Below are 25,639 nucleotides of genomic sequence, written 5' to 3' on the forward strand. Positions count from 1 at the left end.
CAGTGCACCTTTCGACTAGAAAGTTACTTTTGAATTTTTACTTCTGTTCTTACCTATAGAAAAGGAACAATAGCAGACAAAACTGAGCATTTATTTTAGAGATAAAAGGTGGCTAGAATTTAAGCTTAAGTGTAGGGTAGTTGTACTTTCCTTTGAAGGTCCGTGACTTGAAATTGCAGAGCGTTTGACTTTGGGTTGGGTGTGGAACAGGATGTGTTTCTTTGATACATCATTGTTTTTACTGTGGAGAACGACATATTCAGTCAGGGATTAGAGGAGTGTTTGGCTCGCAGAAATGATATTTAGTAGCCCTTAGCCCAAATGCTACATTAAAAGGCAGTCAGTAAAAAGGCAGTTTTTTAAGGTAGGGGGATTTTAGTGGTTTTTTGTAGTAAAAGAAGAAATTTGAATGTGCCTTCTGGAAATTGCACACTGTTTTTTCCCATATGTAATTTTCTTTAAATAGACCATCTTCATATAGATACACTAATACTATATCACATAACACAATGGTTTTGCCTTTGGGTTTGATAATTTACTGAATTCTGAGCCATCCTGTTCTGATGTTGTCTTTCTGCAAACTAAAGAGCTTCAGTTTATTGGTGAGTGGTTTTGAAATTTCAGTACATTCAGTAGTTGCACAGGTGGTGGTGTCTGTGTATCTATATAGTATAATGTATCTTTATATAGTATAATGTATTTCTTTCCTACAGAGTCCAAGAAAGTGTACTTTTTTATAATAATAATAAATAAAGTGTTTAAATCCTGGGTGAAAATATTGGGTAGGGCAAAACTGATACAGATCCATACAAGATATTCGCCAAGAGCCTTAAAGATAATTGTAGCTCTTAAAAATGGTTGTAAGGTTTAGGAGTTAATTTTGTTTGATTAGAGAGAATTTTGAAACTGACTGCAGAAAGGAAGATAGAAGAGTTAGGGTTCAAAACAGGTACTTTTTGTCCTTCTTTGAGACTTGTGTGCTGTGACATCTGTGACATGTTTAAAAATAGTGCTCAAATGTCACAAAGGACCAGAACCTGATTTCTTCCAATGTGTTTGTGTACGTGTCCAAATCTTTCACTGAATTTTGAGGATTGTAAGGGTTGCCCAAACGTTGCTGTCAGCTTAGAGCTTGTGCCACTGATAGGAATAATCTTTCTGGTGACAAATGTGAGGCAATTTACTGACTCTCAGTAAGGAGAGGTTATTTCTCGGTTATCTTGGAGCAAAGGTATGTACATGACCGCAGTCGCAGAGTAAGTGACACTGTGGATCGATACCTTTGCGTGCCTTTTGGCAACTTGTTTGGGTAAGCGCACCCTTAGCCTTAGTTGTCTTTAGGCTACCCTTTAAAACAAACAAATAAATTCCAATGTCTATAACTGTGTGAAAAATAGAAAATGTAAGTGATATGGAGGTAGCAGCTGTAACAATGACTCTGCTTTATAATTCCTGCTTAGCTTAGATAATAGGTTGTAGCAAAATTAGTTTTTGATCTATGTAGTGGTAGGATTTTAATGTGCTTCAGTTACATTCCCTGGCTTTGAGAAGTAAGGTTATTTCAATAGGAAATTAGATGCTGAAGTCCAAATAGTTTTTATATAATTTATGAGATAATTTTTCAAAACCACTAGCTGGCGCTTTGTTAGTGAAATAGGGTGTAAACAAATGACTAATTTATGAGGAGGAAGAATGAAGAGAATTTCTATTCTGCCTTAAGAACTAGACGTTGTATGAGAAATTATTATAAAGCTGTGATCATTGAACATACTTTTACATGCATTTATAAGAGATTTTCTTAAATTCCTGACTTCTTTTTTTGTTTGTAAATGCTAAGAGCGTAAATAAACTGGAGAGGATCTGTAAGAAGTCTGTTGTGTATGTCTGACTTAAACTCTTTGTAGTAGAGGTTCACACTGGCGAACTCAGTCTACAGGGGGTCTTCTCCCCCAAAACCCAGGCTTCAGATGTGAAAAATTTCGAAACAGACCACTATCTGCTGTAAAAAAGCAAAGAGAAGAGCAATTGTTTCATAATCGTTCTGCAGTCTGTTTAACTGTTTTTCTTTAAATACTTGCTGGCCTTTGGCTGTCATAACTGTGTCTGGAATAGTAATGGTTTCAGTGAAAATGGATCCCTGTTAGTTGTCCGTGTGTGCATATGCTGTTTGTGGGATACTGGTAACTTTGTACCGAGTGGATTAGATCTGGCTTTGGGTTTTTTTGTACCTTCATGAACAGTACTTGAAAGATTACTTTACAAAAGAAAATGTAATTACAGGAATGATTTTTTTATTGAGGATTGAAATTTCATTTGTGCCTGTTCTGATATGTTAATAAAAAGTTATAGGAAGGCTCTTTAAATCAGATAGATCGTGAAAATTAAAAAAACTTCACCTCTGGTGCCTGTTTCTGACACGTGGTGCTGTGTTTTGAAGTCAAAGTACAGAAGCAGTGGCTGGTACAGTAAGAATACAATTTCTTTTAGCAGAGGGATCGGGTCATGTGTGGGGACTTTGTTGGAGCAGTGCAACTACGGTGAGAAACGAGGGCTTACGCTGTTAGAGCCACATTAGCTCTGGTTGAGACTGATCGCGTTAAAGGTCCCCTTTTTGTTGTTCATAACTTGGTGACAGCTCCTCCCTTGGGGAAGGATGCTTTCCAGACTTGGAATTTGCTTCAAAATAATACATACTTAACTGAGGAAGAAACAGCTTTGCAGGTTTCTATAATTACTTTTTTTAATAGATACACAGCTACATGCAGGTATCCTCGTGGGTAATTTTTTTTGAACAGTGGGGAAGCAGGAGTTGCAATGCTGAAATTTGGAGGTAGAGGAGAGTCTCCCAAGAATTCTTTGTTATTCTGGTAGAAGCACACTTTGGGTTTATAGCTAGACCTCTTTGAAGATTACGTGCTGTGCATGTGCAATGTTTGTTTAGTTTATTCAGCTAGTTTTTTGAGATTCATCCTGGTCACACCTCTGAGAGGGATAGCACAAAGGTGGCTACAGTCCTCTGAATGCTGTTAGAAATCAAATTCAAGTTGCAAAGTTAGTGGTGTCTAATGGTAATTCTATTTCTAATTTTTTAATGTCTTGCTTTCAATATCTGCAAGAAGTGTTGTGTTTGGCCTCACCCTTTCTCTGTCAAGTGTTGTGACAGGACACAGCTAGCTAGCTACAGCGTTGTTTTTGTGGTAGGTACATTCCGATTAGCTTAGCATTAAGGTTTCTTTATTCTGTTAGCGTCTTCAGTCTCTCTTAGGGAAAGAAGTTCACCTTTAATGCAGATAGCAAAACAAGTCCATATTGAATAGATAAGAAAGAAGTCAGTGTTACCTCCTTATAATATCAGGAGGCTTGTAGACAGAATCTTTCAAATTTCAAGACACATAGTTTTCATAAGTATTGCCAATGTGCAAGCCCATGCAGCTTGAAATCCTAGACCAGAAAGTGGTATGTGGAAATTGGTGGTGATGACGTGCTGAAAAGGACCAAAAAGATAGCAAATGTTAGCAACAGCTTGACATGAGGCAACATAGAGAGGAAAGACTAACCTTCCTTCCTCTCAATACCATAATATATTTGACAGATTTGGAAAATGACATGTTTTAGGATGTACATGAAAGTTGGATCGTAAATTTTCAACTTCGATTTCTTTGGAAGTCAGGGGGTATGGGTTTGTAGATGCCCACAGAACATTAAACATTGCCATTTAGTATCTTCTAAGTATTTAAAACTTTTTGTAGACATAGCATAGATTTATGGATTGTGGTAACATAGCATAGATTTATGGATTGTAGTAGTCACCTTCGGGAACAAGGGTTGTTGATCTATGTAATTTGAAAATACCAGCCATGCAGTCATGCATAACATTTGCAACATACCTTAAATTTGCACAACTGATGGTAGCTTAAAGGTATGCTAACACAGATGCTATTAACTGTTAATTATTACTATGCTTTTTTGTTAATTATTATTTGTTTATCCATCTGAACAATATGAAGTATGGTTTTTTTTATTATATGTATTTGCTTCCTTTGACCAATTTTCGTCTGTATCTTCAGGTTAAATGGGCTAAAGAAAATTACCATCACAATATTGGCTCTCCATATTCATTACGTTTAGCTTCTGCTGATGTTACTGGAAAAATAATTGTATGGGATGTGGCAACAGGAACAGCTCGTTGTGAAATACAAGAACATGCGAAACCAATTCAAGGTAATGATAGTGCATGATGTTTGTATGGAAGTTACTTTGTGGAGCATCATTACAAATCCATCACCTAGGTTTTGCAAACTGTGCTCAGTTCTGACATTGGATTTTACCGTTGGGGTTACTAGCCTTCTCTATGTTTGTCTGCTCATTTTCTGTGTAAACAGAAGACTTCCTATCTCCCAGAAGGATGCTGTGAGATTTAATTTGTTATGGTAATATCTTCCAAGATCTTCTGACAAAAAGTTACAATCTATTTTTATTAACGTTGACTGAAATAATAATATTTACAGTGTCAAGTACATCTTCCTGCTTTTGAATTGGGGATATAGTGCAGTTTGTGTTGCACCTTAACGATAACGTCATCTGATGCAGTGTTTTAACAGTATTACATTGCTATAAGTGAAGGGTTTTGATTGTGCACATATACTTTGACAAATATTTAGATAGTTCATTATATAGCTACTTCTGATCAAATATACTGGCATGATAACATACATTTGCAATGTAAATAGAGAAGGTTTTTTCTGAGTATCTGTGTGGTTGATTCATAGGAGCAGGGAGGCTTTTCTGTGCATAGCAATATTAAGATGTGAAAAGTTACTGTAAATTTTAGTGTAGAAGAGAGCTGTAAATAAGATAGGTTTTGCATTTCATTAGAGTTAGCAGTAGGAAGTCTTGAAACTGAGTATGCATGTTTGAATTAGGTTTCAAGTGTAATTAATTGGACATAAATGGTAAGGATTAACACAAACGGTCAAGAGAGAGGAAATTAAGATGTTATAAATAACTGGTTTTGGCTTTCATTTGAGAAGACAGTTTAGCAGTGGTATTTGCCTCTTTTGATTCTGTTCTGTGGGTGGTAGCCCAGGGAAGGTCTGAAAAATACCCAGTAAACTCTACTTGAACAGTTCTGGGCAGCTGGATGTTTGAAGATTCTTTATACCATTACCAGAAAAAACATCTTGCTCAGGGATTTCACAAGTCTTTGGGGGAAGTGAAAAATGAAAGCAAAACCCAAACAAAATCCTACAGAAAACCCCAAACAAACAAGAAAAAAAGAACCTGGAGAAAGAAGCTATGCATTTATGATGTTGTAAGCTATGGAAGATTTATTTTTGCATGTGTTAGAGGCAGATATGTCTAGAAGGCTGTCTAGACAGGCTGATTCTCATGTCTAGAATTACTATCTTAATTGGTCTGATGAAGGACAGAGAACGGAAAATGTAGCCACTGGCCAGGTATAACACAATGAAGAAAATATATTGGAAAGGAAGAATTAGTGTCTTTTTCCTTGCTTCTTTTTTGTGCTCATGTATTGGTAAAGAGTAATCAAATGGTCTCTTTCATTAGTTATCATCTTGTACTGCATCAATTAAAAAGTAAAGGTAGTGGTTAGACCTCAGAAAAGGGAATCAAAAGACTTCATTCCTTGTCGCATCACACACTCAATATTTTTAGTGTGGCTTTAATTGACGCAGTTTGTAGTTGATAGTAGTACTCTCCTACTATTGTAAAACTTGATTTTTTGATTCTTATTGCTTGTGGTAGGCACTTTTCTGTCTATTGGAACCACTCCTAACAGAGCTGACCAGGAGCTGGCTGGAGCACTGGAATTTGGTTACCTTTGTGGCTGCGCTACTGTGGGTGGTCTGCTTCCAGTACCTGAGCTGGTGCTGCCAGTGAACTGCTTCCAGCATCGGACTGGCTCTTTCAGAATTAGCTGGAAGGGATAACTCTGCAAGTACAGCAGCATCTACATGCTCTGCTGCGTGTTCTGGATTTCTTCTTATTACTACTACTGTCCATGCTAGCAAGATGTCTACAGATTATTTCTGAAGTAAAATTTAGAACACTTTTGTGGGTTCCCCCTGCCCCGCCCCCCTCCGCCCGAAACTACCTTAAGGAGTTTCTAAGAATAATTTAGAGTTTATTTGGACCATTTTAAAAACTTGTGATGGTGCTTTATAACTGTGTTTTATTTTGAATTCTGTTGTATGAAAGCCCACCTATGAAATTAGGTTGTTTGTCTTTTGTTATTATTCTGTTTTTATAAGTCCTGTGGAAGTAGATACAATATTGTGAGTCTCTAAGTCTGATAGTAAGACACTAAATTTTCATTTATTCTGGTCACTGCAGTTATTTTTATTAGTTTTATTTCTTTTTTCATGTGTGCTTATAAGCTGCTTTTTATTAACTTCTGACGCCTATTTACTGAATGTTTGGTGATGTTTTGACCGTCCCGTTTGAAGATTTCTCCAGGTTTTCAGAACAAATGAAGGCTTTCCAATCTGCTGGGTGAGAAAAAAATGTAATAAGCAACAGAATTAAATTTCTCTTTCCTCAGTCCTTGATTTGATTCAGCAATTACCTCTATCAGAAACAGCTTCTTTTCCTTTCCTTCCTTTTTAGAAGCCTGTAGAAAATGGTGCAAATAGAGAGATCGAGCACCAGAGTGATCTGCTGGTTCTCTGCGTGTTATCTGCAAGAGCTCTGCCCACTGTTTTAGTAAGGAGAAAAGTGGTGCATCAGTGTAAGGCACTCTGCTTTGTTTGATCCAAACTGCTTTCAGCTGAGGAGTTAACCGTTTGTTAACTTGCAGTGTAACTGATCAGGACATACATGGCTGGATTTTTTTTTTTTCCCCCCTCTGAAACCCAGTGAGAAGCACATACCAGCTCTGAAAAAAATGAATTGAACAGGAGAACAGCTGAGGAAGGACGTTTGATAGATATGCGCATGCTGTAGAGAAGCTGTGACTTGGTGAGGTCATGCAGTGAGTGGTAGGAGCTGGACTGGGGGGACTTCATCCATTGCCTGCCTGACCCATTCTGCTGTCTAAAACACTGCCCCATGGAGCATGGAGGTAGCTCTCACACAGCTCCTTTCAAATAACAGGGGTGTGTCTCTGTTCTTATTGACAGAAAACATAGTCTTTGAATGTTTAAATGATGCCCAGCCGTGATGACTGGCGACCATACCGCTTCAGAGTGACCCTAGCATTTAAGCACTGTGTTTGTATTCTTGATTGTGTGTTATGGCCGGTTTCATTTTACTCTTAAACTGAAGACTCTCTGTTTACAAAGTATTTGAAGTGAAGAAGACATTTTTTCTTTCCAGGTCCAATACTGATACCATCTCAAATATTAATTTGGGATGGTGTTATGGTTCATGATGTCATCCCAAATGTTAAATGGGATGGTGTATGGTTCTTTTCATTTTGACTCCACAGTGGTTCTACACGATGCGGTATGTTGTTTCAGGTAGGAATTCACTGGCTGAAAAGATCTGACTTCTTCAGATAAGATGTGGGTTGTGTGCATGTGTATGTAGACATGTGTAACCCAGTTTATTGCTGCATGTTAAAAACAGAAATTCAAGCCATAAAAGGAACTTATTTTTTAGAATTGTGAACAAGAAGCATTTTGTTACCAGCAAGTCACTATTCATTTCTTGAAAGGTGAGGTGATATAGAAGAAAAATAGTTTTAAAATAGAACAAGCTTTTTTGAAATTAATTTCACTGTTGTTGTTTTTTTTTTTTTTGACAGACATGCAGTGGTTGTGGAATCAAGATGCTTCTAGAGATTTACTGCTTGCAGTTCATCCGCCTAACTATATTGTGCTGTGGAATGCAGACACAGGCACCAAACTTTGGAAGAAAAGTTACGCTGAAAACATCTTGTCTTTTTCGTTTGACCCCTTTGATCCATCACACTTAGCTTGTAAGTTTATATGTATAAAATACTGTGACCTGAATATGTGTGACCGGGAAAAGTGTTAAACTAAAATGTTAATATTGAGGTTAAAAGTAGTAGAGAAAGTAATGTCAGAAATGCCAAGAAGAAGGCTCGAAAGAAAGATGGGGAGTCTTTGGCCAGTGTGGAACCTTCTAAAATAAGATGCCATTGTGTGAGGGGAGGGGAAAAGTAGGCATGAGTAGAGAAGTTAGAGATCTGAAATGTCTGAGACTTTACAAAAGAAGATGTAAAGCGCCTAGGGAGCTAGAGCAGACCAAATATGGAGAGCCCTGTGAAACTGACATAAAAAGCTAGAAAAGAATGGATGCTGAGGGAGAATCCAGTGGGACGACTAGACCCAGAATAAATGGTATTTTCATCAGAAAGGGTTTTGTTTAAAGGAATACAGTGTGAGCATCAGTTTCAGATGGAATTCAGACGTTAGGGGAGATGTAGTGCAGATTTATCCACATTTTAGCAGGAAGAAATTAAGAGAAATAAGAGTCACCCTTTTGTTCTTTAATTTAGCTTCATCACTCCTTATCTGTAATGAGACAGTGCAGTTTCCAGGCTTTGTAGTTGTTTCTTTCTTTTTTATGTGCCGTACCATTCAACATTCTATAAGCATGTAGTAAAATCTTAGCTACATCTTTCAACCTTAGTGGAATCTTTATGCTGCAGCATAAATAATGTGAGTTAATGATTCTTTGAGCCATGCTCTGCATGAGAAGAAAAAATGGGGATACAGTCAATGTGGGCAACCCTGCCTTCTGTTTGCATTGTGAAGCTTAAAAAGAGTAGTTGATGAGAAAGAATAACTGTTCCGGAAAACCATGAGTTTTGCTAGTAATCCTCACAGTATTTTTTTTAGCATAGGCTTAATTTTGAAAAATTGAATTTTGTGGATATTAATTTTAATGGACCATCTGCTGCTCTTTCAGTAGAAGCTGGTTGTCTAGAACTAAGAGTTTTCTACCTAATACAGTATTATTAAAGTTATTACCATTTCCCCCCACCAAAATTTTATTAAAATGGAATGCCACAATCAAATTGCAGTTTGTATTTTGCTATAATAAAAATTGTTTTTCTTGGTACAGTGCTCACCAGTGAAGGAATAGTGTTCATTTCTGACTTCTCTCCTTCCAAAGCTCCTGCCAGCTCAGGGAAAAAAGTTTACATCTCTAGTCCCCATTCCAGTCCTTCTCACAACAAGCTGGCTGCTGCTACGGGGGCCAAAAAGGCCCTTGATAAAGTAAAAATCTTAATCAGTAATGAAAAACCAAGGTAGGTTGCAAATATTGCTTCTCTGATAATGCTTTTTATACCTGTATATTTTATAGATATAATTAGATTAAAGCCTGTAAGATAATCAGTTTTACAAAAGAAATTTCATTAGGGTGGGCAGATGATTGGATGTCCTATATGAGGGCATTATATAAGGTTATAGCATTGACAGTCATCCATCCAGTTCTGTTCATAAAATCAGCCATATCATCCCTGCATGTTTTACATAAGTGACATGATGTTCTCCCTTCGCTAACAGATTTTCGTGCAGGTGTAAATTCAGAAATATCTTTCTTAGGGGAAAAATAAAATGGATACAAATGGGCTAACATAATTCATTTCAGTTGTGGAATGAGAAGGGATATAGTAAGAGAATAAAAATTCTGTAAGTACTGATACCTGAGAAGAGTTATCATTCTGATGTTGTACAAGATACTGCAGTAGGAGGCGTTTTTTAAGTTAATTCAAATTTGTGTGTGCCTATCTGTTTTCTGACCTTTTAAAACTAAAGTTGTTGCAATTTGAGTTTGTTTTTTTTGTCAGAAATTCTCTAGACCGCTTTTTTTTGTGTGGTGTAATTCTTTTCTTCCTCTTACACTTTCTCTTTGTGTAGTAAAAATATTTCTCAGATGTCTAGCGAAGTTGAGAACAAACTAATCAGGCTGTGTTATCAGTTAGCACTTGACACCAAAATTTAGTGCAGATACGAAATTTATACTCTGTTTTAATAGGTGTTTAAATTGTAAACTGGGAGCAGATTTGATGATACTTCCTCTGGTAATCACTTAAGAAATTGCAATTTTTATGTGAAGTTAAAGGGCATGATGTTGTTATTTTGTGTTCTATAATGCCTGATTTGCGCTGTATCGGACAGGACACCTGATTAGCAAATACTGAAGACAGTACATGTGCTGCTGCAGCCTTGTGTGTGCTCTGTAATAACTGCAGATTAGCAAAGATACTATTTTTTTGCATTCTCCTGATTGAATTTGAAGTTGTGTGTGAATATTGCCAAGGGTAATTCTTCACTTTTCTGCCTCCTTTTCCGTCTAGAATGCCTGAAAAGAGCAGAGTAGGAAAAGGGGAAGAAAAAATTGTGGCAGCAGTGGTTTATCTGGTTTTATATTCGCTTAGGGAAACTTTGGGGAAAGAGGAGCAGAAGATTGTCAGGAAAGTGACTGCAGAGAAAAGGTGAATACTACTTCCGAAGCAAGGAGTGAGATGCAAGAAGAGTGTAAGGCGGGTTTAGTGTGTGGTAGAAGGAGGAGATCAAAACCAAACAAAACCCCTTGTAGGGATGAGACATTAAATCAGTTCAGAGACCTGCAAACCTGAGCACAGCATGAACATGATTTTCTTCAGTGTGACTTAAATACAGTTCATCGGATTGCACGTTCCTAATGAAGCTCTTCATGATGCAGCCAATCTCCTGGTAACAACCAAGAAAACAATGAACGTTCCTGCTCTTTGCTACTTTCTTTGAGTTTGAAGAGTGGTATTCTAGATAGGCTAGTTGTATTCATGTCAAAATAAAGTAATATGCGTAATAATATAAAAATCGAAGTAAGCAGTGTGTTTAAGGGTAATTTCCCATGAATACCAGTAATTGTCATGGCAGCTAGCACTGTTCGTAATTGAATTGCTTTGTATTTGAGATGTGCAAGAACTGCACTTGTTCCATTTGAATTACATATTATTTAAAAAATTACTCTATAATCTTATTTAGACAAAAGTCAACAGACTGTGTGTCTTTTAAAGGTCAGTGATGCTTCGCACTTCATCTGCAGTTCCCTAGTGATGAAAATAGAGGATACTTGAAAAAATGCAGCTGTGGGAGAATTTATACTGTTAATTCTATTTTGTACTTGAAGTATTTGTTGATACTGAACATGATTAAAGTTTATGTCTGGTGTTTTGCAGTGCTGAATCTGTAACACTCAATGACTGTCTTCAGTTGTCATATTTGCCTTCCAAAAGAAACTACATGCTGTTATTGTATCCCAGAGAAATTTTGATTCTTGACTTGGAAGTGAATCAGACAGTGGGTGTGATTGCAATTGAAAGAACAGGTGTGCCTTTTCTACAGGTAATGAAAATTTGATTGCTTACTGTCATTGTAATAGTTTACTAACATCATATGTCAGTTCATGACCCACTAACAGTTCTGTTTTGATTAGCTCTGGAGGGTGAAGAGAAGTTAGCTCACCAGGGGGAGAAATGTCCTTTGAACCAAGCACTGTTTAATTTAGTTTTCTGAACTCTGGATCAAACCCATTTGATTTTGTGGCGTTACAAAAGTTACTGGTGTGGAAACAGTGCTGTGAGAAAAGGACATCTTCTGTGGCGATGAAGCTGCCTGCACACAAGTTAATACTAGTTCTCTGAGCATCTGCCTTTGCTTAATTAGACAGTTCAGTCTAGTCTGAGGTCTTATTGAAGCATCGTTGCTCTCTTGGAATCATGAATTCTGAAACCGAAAACGAAAGGGTAGTTTTAATTTTTAAATAGTGATAGCTAAAAGGAATGTATCAAAGCGATATATGAATTTTTGTGGCACACAAAGAGTGTGTCAATGTTTAAAAAAACTCCCAACGTCAAATCAGCAAACAGTTCTAACAAACTTTAAACGAATTTCTCAAATTAATTGGATTCCTTAGACACAATTACTGTAGCTAAATAAATTCATTGAAGTGTTGCACTAGTGGTAACATTTTTAGTGGCTTGCTTATACATCAGAAATTGTATGTTCATTTGTAAATGTACTTTGCAAAGGATAAAACTTTGGTCGAAACATTAAGGTTGAAAAAGACCTTTAAGATCATCGAGTCTGACCGTCAACCCATCACCATCATGTCTGCTAAACCACGTCCTGAAGTGCCACATCTACACATTTTTTGAACACCTTTTGGGGGGGGGGGGGGGCGTTTTGATAACCCAGTATAATGTCCTATCTCTTTACCTAGGTAATTCCTTGTTTTCAGCGTGATGGCTTATTTTGCCTACATGAAAATGGTTGTATAACTTTAAGAGTTCGTAGATCTAACTGCAGTATAACTGGAACTCCAAATGAAGAGCCAGGTAAGTTTTGTCTCAGAAATGAACTTTGTGGCATTTTAATTAACAAACGCAAGTATTACCCATCGTGCCTCATACAGGATGGTGAATTACAGCCCTTCTAGGATTTTTTTCTTATGCATTAAATTTAAGTTTATGCTGCATTCTCCCCAAATTGGTTTTGACTTCCCTGAAATTTAGTGCAAAATAAGATATTAATATCCTGAAAATCCTTTTATCACTAAATAATACTTAAATTATGAAGTGGCTTAATAGGCACATATACAAGAAAGTTTAGATAAAAGATGATTAGTTTGTTCTTTTTATCTTTAATAAAAACCGTATCTTTCAGGTAAACACAGGGTTTTGGAAGTCATTTGGTCATTTGGAAGAATTGATTTTAGAACTAAGACATGGGCTTAAATTTAGATTAAAATCTAAATTTAAACCTTCGTCTCTTTTATGAAATATTACTAAGAATGGCCTTTTAAATATAATGGAGAAGACTGGAAAATGAAGGGAAAATGTAGTTCTGTAACTGTAGCTAAGTTATTTTTTTGGATAGAGTTTGTTTGGTTTGGTTTTTGCAGTTTGGTAATTTCTAGTGAGCTACGTTACTTGCTTCCAGGTTTACCAGTAAACCAAATGAGTTTTGGATTGTGGGGAGCAGATGCACTTTCCGCACAGATACGAAACAGTAATTTTTTTAGATTTTGGTTACATTTTGGAGAATTCTTGAGAGTTGTGTTGTGTACAGCAAGGTCAACGGTATATAGTTTTTGATTATTTTTCCTAATCGTTGCACAGGAAGCATGTGGATTTCAACCAAACAGCTCAGTCATGCTGCAAATTTACCTCTGTTGATTGATCACATCGTATGTTTTCCATTCTAATTGTTTGTCCTCTGTGGGACATTGATGTTACAGATCCAGACCCAGTTCAGGAGCTGATTTATGATTTAAGAAGTCAGTGTGATGCAATCAGGGTAACAAAAACAGTTCGACCCTTCAGTATGGTGTGTTGCCCAGTGAATGAGAATTCTGCAGCTCTCATAGTCAGTGATGGCAGGGTAATGATCTGGGAATTAAAATCCAGTATTTCTGGCAGAAATATGCGTAACAGGTAATGGAATTTATTTTTCTTATCAAAGCTTCCATCTGTTACATTTACAAGTGGTGTGTAGTATTTAGTTATATTCTAAAAGCAACAGTGATGTCCTGTGTGTATGGTAGTATGACAGGTGCTATATGTGTGTATATATGAAAGGAAGAGGAGCAAAATATATCATCCACATAGATTAGTTCTCTTGCTTTGGGAAAGTGAAGGAACTGTATTTACTCTTCTTTCTTTAAAAAATAATTCCATACTAAGTGGTTGGAATAAGGAAACAAAAGATAGGATTGAATATTCACATTATTTTGAAGGAACTTTTTATTCTCATTTGGCTTTTTTCAGACTACATATTTTTCCTCAGGAACGAATCCCTTACTTTCAATCACATGAGAGGATTGCGAAGTGAGTCGGGAAAGGACTACATTTCATAAAATCATAGAACGGTTTGTGTTGGAAGGGACCTTATAGATCATCTTGTTCAAACCCCCTGCCATGGGCAGGGACACCTGGCCTTGAACACTGCCAGGGAGGGGGCAGCCACAGCTTCTCTGGGCAACCTGTGCCAGTACCTCACCACCCTCAGAGTAAAGAATTTCTTCCTTATATCTAGTCTAAATCTCCCCTCTTTCAGTGTAAAGCGCTTACTCCTTATCCTGTCACTCCATGCCCTTGTAAAAAGTCCCTCTCCAGCTTTCTTGTAGGTCCTTTCAGTTATTGGCAGGCTGCTGTAAGGTCTCCCTGGAGCCTTCTCTTCTCCAGGCTGAACAGCCCCAATTCTTGCAGCCTTTCCTCACAGCAGAGGGGTTCCAGCCCTCGGATCATGGCTGTGGCCTCCTCTGGCCCCTCAAACAGGTCCATGTCTGCCCTGTGCTGAGGGCTCCAGAGCTGGATGCAGGACTCCAGGGGGGGTCGCAGCAAAGTGGGGCAGAGGGGCAGAATCCCCTCCCTTGCTCTGCTGGCCACGCTGCTGGGGATGCAGCCCAGGGCATCATTATCCTTCTGGGCTGCCAGCACACACTGCCGGGTTGTGTTGAGCTTCTCATCAGCTCGCATCCCCAAGTCCTTTTCAGCAGGGCTGCTCTCAATCCCTTCATTCTCGGGCCTGTATTGATACTGGGGATTGCCCTGACCCAGGTGCAGGACCTTGCACTTGGCCTTGTTGTCATGAACTTCACACAGGCCCACCTCTCAGGCCTGTGAATGTCCCTCTGGATGGCATCCCGTCCCTCCAGCGTGTCAGCTGCACCACACAGCTTAATGTCATTGGCAAACTTGCTGAGGGTGCACTTAATCCCACTGTCTGTGTTGCTAACAAAGGTATTAAACAGTGCCGGTCCCAATACCGACCCCTGAGGAACGCCACTTGTCACTGGTCTCTGCTTGGACATCGAGCTGTTGACTGCAACTCTTCCAGTGTGACCATACAGCCAATTCCTTATCCCCACTGAGTGGTCCGTCTGTCAAGTCCACGTCTCTGCAATTTAGAGACAAGGATGTCAAGTGGGACAGTGTCAAATGCTTTGCTCAAGTCCAGGTAGATGACATCAGTTGCTCTTCGTTATCCACCAATGCAGTAACCCTGTCATAGAAGGCCGCCAAATTTGCCAGGCACAGTTTGCCCTTAGTGAAGCCATGTTGGCTGTAACCAATCTCCTCCTTATTTTCCATGTGCCTTAGCATAGTTTCCAGGAGGATCTGCTCTGTGATCTTGTTAGGCACAGAGGTGAAGCTGACTGGTCTGTGGTTCCCTGGGTCTTTCTTCCCTTTTTAAAAATGAGGATTATGTTTCCTCTGTTCTAGTCAGTGGGAACTTCGCCAGACTGCCACGATTTCTCAAATGTGATGGATAGTGGCCTAGCAACCACCTAGCATCCACCAGTTCCCTCAGGACCTGCGAATACATCTCATCAGGTCCTGTGGACTTGTGCACCTTCAGGTTGCTTAGATGGTCTGGAACCTGATCTTTTACAGTGGGTGGTTCTTCATTTTCCCAGTCCCTGCCTTTGCCTGCTGTGACTTGGGCAGTGTGGCTGGAGCACTTGCCAGTGAGGACCGATGCAAAAGATTTATAGAGTACATCAACCTTTTCCATATCCTGGGTAACCAGGTCTCCCGTTTACTTCCAGAGAGGGCCCACATTTTCCATACTCTTCCTTTTATCACCGTTATACCCGTAGAAGCTTTTCTTGTTGCCCTGGCCAGACTTAATTCCATCAGAGCTTTAGCTTTCCAAATCTGATCTGTGGCTGTTTGGGCAATTTCTCTGTATTCCTCCCAGGCTACCTGTCCTTGCTTCCACCTGCTGTAGGCTTCATTTTTGTGTTTGAGTTTGTCCAGGAGCTCCTTGTCCATCCATGCAGGCCTCCTGGTGTTTTTGCCTGACTTCCTTTGTTGGAATGCATCGCTCCTGAGCTTGGAGGATGTGATCCTTGAATATTAACCAGCTTTCTTGGGCCCCTCTTCCCTCCAGGGCTTTATCCCATGGCATTCTACTGAGCAGAGCAGGGGCAAGGTTTTATGGTAGATTTGTGAGAATTTGACACAGAGCAGTATAAGCCTGTGCAGCTGGTGACTGGAATACGGTGGTGTAAACAATATTTTTATATACAAAGCCTTTAGAGTTTGAGATCTTGAGCAGTCTCTAAAAGCACTGTATGAAGTAGTATAGTTCTTTAAACATGCAGCGTATTATCGTCATTCTGCTGCAATAAACCTTTCAGGTACTATTGAATAAAATAAACAACTTACTGCTATAAAAGAAATGCAGAATTCTTAGTAGACTTTTAAGTGTCAGAAATAGCAGATTTTCAACATAGATCCTTTTGTTTTTCATCAGAGATTTAATGTTTTTATTCTTGGTGTTCCCAAAAATACTGTTAGATGGATTGTTTGTGATGCACATCCGAGACAGCTGTTTAGGATCCATGTGTTGCTGGGTTTTACATCTTGGATTCCTAGGCTTATTTCTAAAACACTGTTTTTTGTCATCATTATATAACCGGGAAAAAATGTAGTAGTAATAGAAGAACCACTGAGCCTAGAGGATTCTGAGTATGGTTGGATTGTACTGAAAAGTAAAGCATATTTCTAGTTGGTGCAGTCTTTAATGGATTTTGAAGGAGTCTTCCTCCATTAGCTCTGGTTCCTGCTGGATTTGATGACCTTAATTAAAATTTGAACTTAAAGTCTGTTAAAGTGAGATTTTAAAGAAAAAGGCTTTGTATGTGCCTGAAACCGCATTTTTGCGTACAGCTGGGTGCAGTCAGTAGCCTTTGGTCTTTGCTGATGACGTAGACCTGTCCTCAGCCCAGCATGGTATGATTGCCAAGGCTGCAGGGGCTGGTTGAGTCCCTTTTAGATGGAGATTGCACTGGAACCCAGTCACAGTCATTGGGGGGAAAAAAATAACACAAAACCTGATGCATAGATATCTCACAAGACATTAAGCATAGGTAATACTGTAAGTTTCTGCTGTAGATTGTATATGCAGAGGCAAGGCATTGCTTTTGGTTACAGGTTTCATCATCTGGAACCTATATAAGAAGTTTATGTGGTTTAACAAAAACTATTATCCAGGTTTGGGAATCTGTTCTTAAATGTCGAAGTATTTATGATTGCTCCTTAGCTGTATCATGAACATAACTCTACATATTAATACACAATATATTTAATATTTACTAATCTAGTAATTGTTATAATATGATATATATTTTATAAGATAATATATTTTATATTGTATAATTTATATTATATAAGTTAATATTTAATAATTTAATTAGTGGTTTAATAATTAATACACAATATATGTAAAAGCTTCCATTCAGTGCTTAGGTAGACTTCAGAACAAGGGATACATCTGTCTGTTTTTCTCTTGTAAATATCTCTGTAAGGAAGATGAAAGTTACCGTAAAATTTGTACATTTTTGTGTCCATTATCTGCTGGTAGAGTTATTCATGCAGGTTGATGTTGGGAATAATCTTCTCAATATGCTCTGCAACTAGTAAGTGGTAGGAATAGTGATAGAACAACATAGGGAAAAAACAAAATCGAGGACCTACGATACCAGGTGATCCAGTTTGCATTTGGAACTTGTTTTCATTTCTTTTCCAGCAGCTCAAGTGCATCACCTTTGTATTCCCCAGTCTCATTTTGTGGAATTCCTGTAGGAGCATTCCAAAATAAACTTCCAGACCTCTCATTAGACAACATGATTGGTAAGAATTTCTTTCACTAGTATTACTACTACTCATTTCTAGGATTATTGAATCGTTGTACATCTTAGCTTACTTAAGAAGTATGTATGTTAGAATTTTTTTCTATGCAATTTAAGTAGTAATTCTGAAAGAAAAGAGTTCCTGTTTTCTAAAGGAACTATCAAATTAATCTTTTTGAGGATTTTAATGTTGAGGACCAATGTTCAAATTTCATTTTCTCTGAGGGAAAAAAAAGTAATGTAAAATGGAATTTGGCATAAACTCCTTCATTTTTAAAAGAAATTGTCGTCTTCTGTTTAAGATTAATCTGACACATTCATCCATCTTCATGAATTCTAGATAGCAGCTAACACTTCAGTAGTGAGAAATGTTCCGTAAAGATGGTTATCTTTATGTTTTAAAACCAATTTTTATTGGAAAACTGACTAGTGCTGCTCAGATACAAAGGCACTGATTTGTATTTGGTTTGGTAAAAGTTTTCTGTAGTGCTAGGTGCAGGCAGCTTACCACTGTGGGAGGTTCTTTTGCACTTTCTCTCATGTGTTCAAAGATGGTATTTGGGACGTGATTTTCCTCTTATCTGCATTTTCTGTAGTCGTTGACATCATAGCTGTTGTTATTTAGTACCTTATGTCGCTCAGACTAGTACAGCTGACTGCAGAAGCTATACAACAGTGTAATTACATCTGTTTTGTGGCCATCTTTATTGTTGTATCTGAGCAAATTCACTGTATTTCTAGCAGTGGATTGCACTTAGTTTTTACTGTTCAGAATTATACCTCTATAAGTCTTTGAATTGGTCTGATAATTTTAAAATATTTGTAACTAACTGTAAAGAAAAACAAAAGGAGGAAAAAGAAGTAGGAATTAATTGCGAAGACTGAAATGGTTGCACTTGCCTCTTTTCCTCCTTTTCTCGCCCCCCCCCCCCCCCCCCCCCATCCTTATTGTTAGGAAAAAAAGCTGATATTGGAGAAATTAGCTGAAGTGCAGTCTTCCAAAAAGTTTTACCATACGGAGTTCAACAGGAAGGAATGCATCTTTAAAAAAACATTGCTAACATGTATGTTGGGTTATTTGTAATTTCCATATTGTAAATTCCTGTGTCTGCTACTTTCTGTAACATCTCAGATTAAAATTTAATACTAACAAGAGCTTTCATTTTTAAGCAGGGCAAGGCACAATTGCTGGAGAAGAACAGTTAAAAAGTTCGTTTCTGCAAGAAGTGCACCTCAAATTTCTGCTGACTGGACTTCTTTCAGGACTTCCTTTGCCTCCATTTGCTATCCGCATGTGCCCACCTCTTACGACAAAAAATATTAAACAATATGAGCCAATCCTTGCTGTTGGTAAGTGCCTTGAATTGTTTATTTGTTGCTCTGAAAATATTGAATTCTAGATTAAATATAATTATAGTTACTAATCCAGAAAAAAATCTGGTTTTTTATCCTGTGTAACTCAACACAAATAGCGACTCTTGTATTAATTTGCATCCATGATAGTCTTTGGATTCTTTTTTTTACTACCTTGGGTTTAATTATTGCAACCTGAAAAACTGCAATATATTAGTAAGTTTCATTTACTATGATATTAGTCTGTTCATGTGCTCAGCGTTTTACATGCTGCTCTCACTTCATTCTAAGTATCACTAAATACGCACTTCTGCAGCACTCATTCCTGGAATAACTAAATTAACTTAACAGAGACTGTACTTCTGTTATGATGCAAGTACCTAAAAATATACTTCAAGGACATTATTTTTCCTGAATTCATCTATTCTGTCTTATTTCAAATGTAATTAACTCGTCTAGATATTACAGTAGTTTCTAGTGAGCACGTGATTTATTGACTCTGAGTTTTTCCTATTTAAATCTGATTTTTATGGCTTGCTCTTTCTGCCCACATCAGGTAGCATGGTGACACCTGTGCTATAGAGCCTTAGGTTTTTGGACAGGGCTGGGGGGGATAAATGTGAAGGTGGCTGTTAAGGAGGAACTCACAAAGAGGATCTCACTCCAGTAATGAAAATGCTATAATAATGCATGTATGTGTGTGTGCAGTTCTTGTAGTACATCTATTAATACTGAGCTAAAAGTACCATCGATAGTTGTGCTCTGAAGTGTAGGCAAACTTTCATTACGTGATGTGATGCTACTAAAATGTAACTTTTGATTTTTATATAAGCTGTAGCTGTTAAAACAGGTGAAATATAAAGATTAGGAAACTAATAGGTAGATATAAAGGTCCTAGGTAGGTAGAGCAAGATCTGCAGCATTCTGGACTTAAGGTACCTGAATGGGTCTTTAGGTATCCATTGTTCTATTTAATGAAGTTGATATATGAGTATGAAGAAAAAGGAGAAGTCTTCCCCGTGTCTAATAGGAAAATTGTAACTTTAGGTGTTTCAGAAGTTATTTGATCTAATTGAAGCTAATAGCTACTAAGTTATTGATTTGTAATTTGAAAGAGGTCATTATTTCAGGGGTGAGAAAGCAGAATTGCTTTAATGATTTGGTAAAATCTTAGCCATGATTCTCCTCTGAGATTATTGGTGGATAACAGTTAGTACTCATCTTGAGTAATCAAAACAAAAAGAAACAGTTGTTTACCCAGTTGCAGGATATGTTGTGAAAATGCAAGAAGAACAAACAGATTTTCTATGGGCTCTATGAGTAGGTTCAGGAAATGTTATGATCCAAGTGAATTTCACTGACTGCAGAGAACTTTGGAAGGTTTAATATTTGGGGTTTAGAGCACTAGAAATCGAAATAGCTTTTCTAAAATTGTTAAAGATAAGTCACAGGTATTAAAAATAATAAAGAAAGAAGAGAGAAATAACTGTAAATCCTGCATTTTGAGTAAAGTATGGAAGACAAGAGTTAAATGAGTCTGTGTATTTATTTTTTTAAATCACTCTTTATAGGTACAAGTAATGGATCTGTCCTGGTGTTTCATCTTACAAGTGGACTTCTGCACAAGGAGTTAAGCATCCATTCCTGTGAAGTCAAGTAAGATTTTAATTTTCATAGAACCATAGAGTAGTTTGGGTTGGCAGGGACCTTTAAAGGCCATCTAGCACAATCCCCTCTGCGGTGAGCAGAGACATCTTCAACTGGATCAGATTGCTCAGAGCCCCGTCCAACCTGGCCCGGAATGTTCTCAGGAATGGGCATCGACCACCTCTCTGGGCAACCAGTGCCAGGGTTTCACCACCCTAATTTTAATCCCTACTATAATCCTTCTGGGAGACAAAGCTTAAAACACCTAACGTTGTACCAGTGATGTGGATGTCTTGTTTCGTTGTTAATGATGCTTAAGAAAATAATCTGTTAAGTAGTCTGCCCTAACAGTATCTTTGTTATATATAAGCAGTAATGAGCTGACGAAATTAGAGTGAAAATTACATTGAACTAAATATTTGAATTCTATCTCTGCCTGCTGATCTATGATGCATATCAACTACTTCCAGTTTCTTTGGTGCACTGTAGTACAAAGAAGTCTTTTTAGGACAAAAAATTTTATTACAGTGTCTTATATAAATAACTGTCGTGACTCACAGATTGTGTCCTTTGAAATAATTCTGTTTTGTACGCCAAGGTTTATTTACTTTGCCCCCTTGAAGCTGAAATTGCTATTGAGGCAGTTCTAGTCCTAACTGAAGTAAAAATAGTTTTATTGTTAGAAGATTTTAAAGACCTAATATAGGATTCGGTATTTATCCATCCTAAGTAAGGAGCAGAGTTAGTTTTAAAGCTGTTGGAATGTGTGTTGTGTGTACACAGTGGCATAACTTTTTGGATAACTAATGGCAAAGATATTCAAGGTGGTGCTTGCTGGATACATATTTCTAGGCAGATTTAAGCATGGAAAATAAAATATTTATTTTTAGTAGTAATATTAGTAAAAATTTGTACCAGAGTTGTGGTGTGAAGCCTTCATCAGGGTAAGGTCTTCGTTTTACTGTTCATTCTACAAAAAAGATAAGAAAAGTAGAGATGTCTTGAGAATATAGAACTCTTGTAAACCTGCTTTGAATCTACCACCAAAGTCACGTAAGTGTATTTACATTTGTGGTGTGATTAGTGGTCACTATAAGAATAGAATTTCCTTTTCTGTTCTAAACCATTTCAGGTTTTTTGTTTCATACCATTAACTACTTACAAAATTATTTTCATTTTATGTTCTGTTATACAGCACAAGAAGATAATGCTTTTTTTCTCATTAAGGTGGTTACAGAATTCAATGGTATTTTTAGAACAAAATTAAATGATTGTGAATTTTGTGTAGTCATAAACTGTTACCTGGGTAAGTCCTTTAAATATTGGTTTTAATTTCCTCAGTCCCGCTCTTAATGGTCAGAGTGACTTTCTGCATAATTTTTACAAGTTCGAGGGAGTACTTTTAAGCAGTGTAGAATAAGGCAGAGAAATTTTTTTTCTTTTTAATTAATATTCATGGAGTGTAACAGTTTTTCTTTCAGTGGGAATTCTTACTTTACTTCTAAAATCCAGATAGATTGGATGATGCCTCTATTTCAGTTTTAACTGAAAATACACCTTCAGGGAACACTGATATTTTAGTGTATATAACTGAGAATACCCTGAAATTGTAAGTCAAGGCCAGCAGAGTTTTCAGTGCCTTCCAAGTTGAAAAAGAGAATGTAATAAAACTAAAGTCTTTGGAATGGCAACTCTCCTTTACATATCAGCTCTGCTAAAATAATGGCCACTGAGTTGTCTAGGTGCTAGCAATTGACATTTTTTTTGAGCTTAAAGTGTTCTTTTTTAGAGGCTACACAGGTAGGCACATGCTGGTTTGTTTTTTTTCCTCATTATTTTTAAACTTTGTGATTCTGTATTGTGATTAGGAGTAGGCAGAATTGTTTTTCTGTCGTCCATTTAAGGTAGTTCATACTCGTGAGTAACCTTGAATATTCATTTTTTCCGTGATCATTACTTAGCTATTTCACTTTTTGTTTATAATTGTGTGAGTGCATACTTTTCCATTGAGTTTAATTTGGTTTTTATTAGGCGACCGAGACAAGAAGCAGCAGAAATGCTGCAGAGCACACAGAGGAAGAGTCAGTCAGGCTGTGGCTAGGAGCAGAAGCGAGGGGGAGGAAAAGAGGGAGACTGTAGCATGTGTGCTGGCGGGAAGAAGCGGTGAGCAGGTTGGTCTGTCTTCCCTCAGAACACAGCGAAATGCGATTAATTCTTACTACGAAGAGGAATTGGAAGAACCATGGAATAGCTAAGTCCGATTCCTGTTCTGTCTTTTCAGTAGAACAATCTAAGCTATTGTGGTGAAGTAGGAAATGGTAGTGCGTCTTCAGTGCTGAGGAGAATGTGTTTGAGACATCGAAATCAAAGGCCTCCAATGTAGCTTCTAGTCGAGTGAAAGTGGTGTGCCTCTCACTGCTGCTTTTGCTTATTCTGATAGATAACTATGACTAGAGCAGTGTTTCTCATTCTTTTTGCTGAAGCTCAGCAAGTTCAAGTTTGCAACAGTGTTAATTTTTAAAATTAAGATCTCACTGACTGTAACAAGAATATGTATGGCCTACAGGCAAAACTTGAAAATGACTGTGTTACACCCATGTTTTAACAGCTGAGTTTAAGCCGACTCCCCTTTGCGAGACTGCTCTGCAAACATTCATCACCTCCTTAACAAAAACTTTCCTCTTGAGGAGAAAGCTGAGTGAAAAATACCTATCGCTTCTGTCATGCCGGTGTTGGAGTGCTAGATTTATTGCTGTGCGTTAGTAAATACGCGTTGCCTGACAAGCACAAGCAGCATTGCAATGAAATCCTGCATATTCGGAATTGAATTCTGAAGTCGCCATTACAGGATGTACCATTAGCTCAGATGTACCATGCTCAGCACTTAATTGGAATTTCTTTTTCTTAACCGTCCGCTTAAAAAGAAAAACCTTACTCCACTACTGATGTTGGCTTTTGGACACGTAGACCATACAGATACTTTTCAAGTGCATGGAAAATTCTTTTTAAATAATAGCATTTGAGGCTGGGAGTATTTTCTGATAATACGACTGAGATTTTAATACAGTTTTCTTTAAGATAAGGGGTTTTTTCCAGTTTTACCTTTCTCCTTTTCTTATAATTTTTATAATTAATTTGAGTAGCAGCTGCCTTGTCATAAAGTCACAACAATCCATTCCCAAGTAGAAAAGTCATCTGTGTTTTTATCCACTTCAGTACACTCTGTAATATGTTTACATTGGAAACGTTAATCAAAACAACTGAATCTTACACCTGAAGTGACTGAGACAAGTTGAATATATAAAAATCCCTGAATTTCATATTTTAGAAGAGTGGATCCAGTCTGAGAAATAGTTTACAGCTGAATGTAACCTTTAATTCTAGCAGACAAAGATGTCTTTTATTAGGAAATTTTGCAAATGGAGATATTTCAGTAGGGAAGGCATTATGTATATCCTGCATTAAAACTTGAACCACTCTCTTCAGATTCCGAATTTGTATGTATGACAAAAACAAAAATTATATTATTTCAGGTGCAAGCAGTTATCTAAGCTAAGGTTTCCTTTTGATTATGAATGTCTTGGGTTTCTGTAGATATTTTTTGGTATTGACAAATGGCCAGCCGGCAGCGAAAAAAAAAGACTTGTCCTGTTAAATCTGAGCTGATGAAAGCAGTGCAGAAAATGCCTCAGGTCTTTGAATGGGAATGGTGAATAACTGTTGGTGATAGCAATACATTATGAGTATCCTGTGCTTTTTCCAAATAACATAGTAAAATAAAACATAAAAATTAGAAAGGTGTCGGAATTTATATTTCTTCCATTTCAGAAAGCTCCCTGTATTTATGACTCTTCAGAGACCTGCTGTCACACATTATTGCAGTTGTAGATTTCTGTTCAATCATTCCTGTAATGTTTCAATTAATAATTGACTACTTCTCATTTTGATTGAAATTATTGGTTGAACTTTCATAGGTCCCTGTGGGACAAGGACTGAGTCCTAAATTTTTAACTTTATTTGAAGACTTAAGAATAAAACTTCCTGTATTTTTGAAGCTTGAACTAAGGAAATAAAGACAAATATGACTGTAACTTGTAACTTCTACTTAATACGATGTGGGTTGGTTTTACTGACAGTGACTCATAAATACTGTTATTTTTCTTTCTCATATTTTGTCTATATTCTTACGAAAAATAGACCATGATTTTCCAACTGATGTAGGAGAAGACTTAGAACTGGAAATAGTTCTAAAGTAATCTGCATTTGAAGGATTTGAGGAAAATTTAAATCCTTTTAACCAACTTAAAATGAACTTGGGCATGTGTATGTATTAGAACAGTCTCAATTTTCTTTTAGATTAATTCCATGATTTATTTCACAGATATAACACTCGGCAGTTCATGCTGGCACAAAGTATATGTGGGAAATGGGTACGGAGAGGACTAGCTCGTTTTGGAACGGTACTGCCTAGGGCTGCTTTCTGTCCTTTTGTGGCCTGTGGTATAGCTCCAGAATTTGCTAAGAATCCACATGTGCTGACGATATGTTACATACAGTGTAACTTTAGGTCCTTGCAAGACTTCGAGGTAATTAGGTTTGTGGCTGCCTTGGCGTGGTCTAAAAGATAAAAAAAAAAAAAATCAAGTTTTCAAGTTCCTTTGTGATAGCCTTTGAAATCTCTACAGGGCCTCTCTTATTTTATCATCTTTGTTTCTCCTCTCTCTGGACCGAAAGAATCACGTCTCCCCACCCTGCTATCCATATGAATATTTTTCTGTATGCTGGCAAATTTGAGTTACTTGATAGTTCTTCCCATCTGGTAAATAACTGATTTAGTGAGAGCAGTGATTTTAGTCCGCTCTAGTGCGGAGTGTGTGGGAGGGATTTTTGCAAAAGTTACCAGTGTTTCTAACTGAAATTTTGGTTTTGTTAACTGTATATTTACATCATAGTTGTAAATGCATAGCTGCTTCTTATGCTTAAATATAGTTTTACCATAAGATGTAGAAAATTATTTCTG

The 25,639-nt window shown here is 37.4% G+C and overlaps 1 protein-coding gene across 4 annotated transcripts in view; it reads left to right on the top strand.

The window, feature by feature from the left end:
• The window catches only part of WDR11 (WD repeat domain 11), a 48,807-nt gene that overhangs the window by 3,135 nt on the left and 20,033 nt on the right, over positions 1-25,639 (top strand). Inside the window, exons 3-11 of one of the 4 annotated variants that reach the window (XM_075423843.1) lie at positions 4,068-4,221; positions 7,766-7,939; positions 9,052-9,238; positions 11,159-11,324; positions 12,202-12,316; positions 13,219-13,414; positions 17,517-17,620; positions 18,790-18,969; positions 20,544-20,628. In XM_075423843.1, the coding sequence (XP_075279958.1) occupies positions 4,068-4,221; positions 7,766-7,939; positions 9,052-9,238; positions 11,159-11,324; positions 12,202-12,316; positions 13,219-13,414; positions 17,517-17,620; positions 18,790-18,969; positions 20,544-20,628 (1,361 nt within the window). The remainder of the gene's footprint in view (positions 1-4,067; positions 4,222-7,765; positions 7,940-9,051; positions 9,239-11,158; positions 11,325-12,201; positions 12,317-13,218; positions 13,415-17,516; positions 17,621-18,789; positions 18,970-20,543; positions 20,629-25,639) is intronic. The other 3 variants (XM_075423844.1, XM_075423845.1, XM_075423846.1) reach the window with 3 other exon arrangements.

Source organism: Opisthocomus hoazin, chromosome 6, assembly GCF_030867145.1.
Source record: "Opisthocomus hoazin isolate bOpiHoa1 chromosome 6, bOpiHoa1.hap1, whole genome shotgun sequence".
In the NCBI taxonomy this organism is placed as follows: Eukaryota; Metazoa; Chordata; class Aves; order Opisthocomiformes; family Opisthocomidae; genus Opisthocomus; species Opisthocomus hoazin.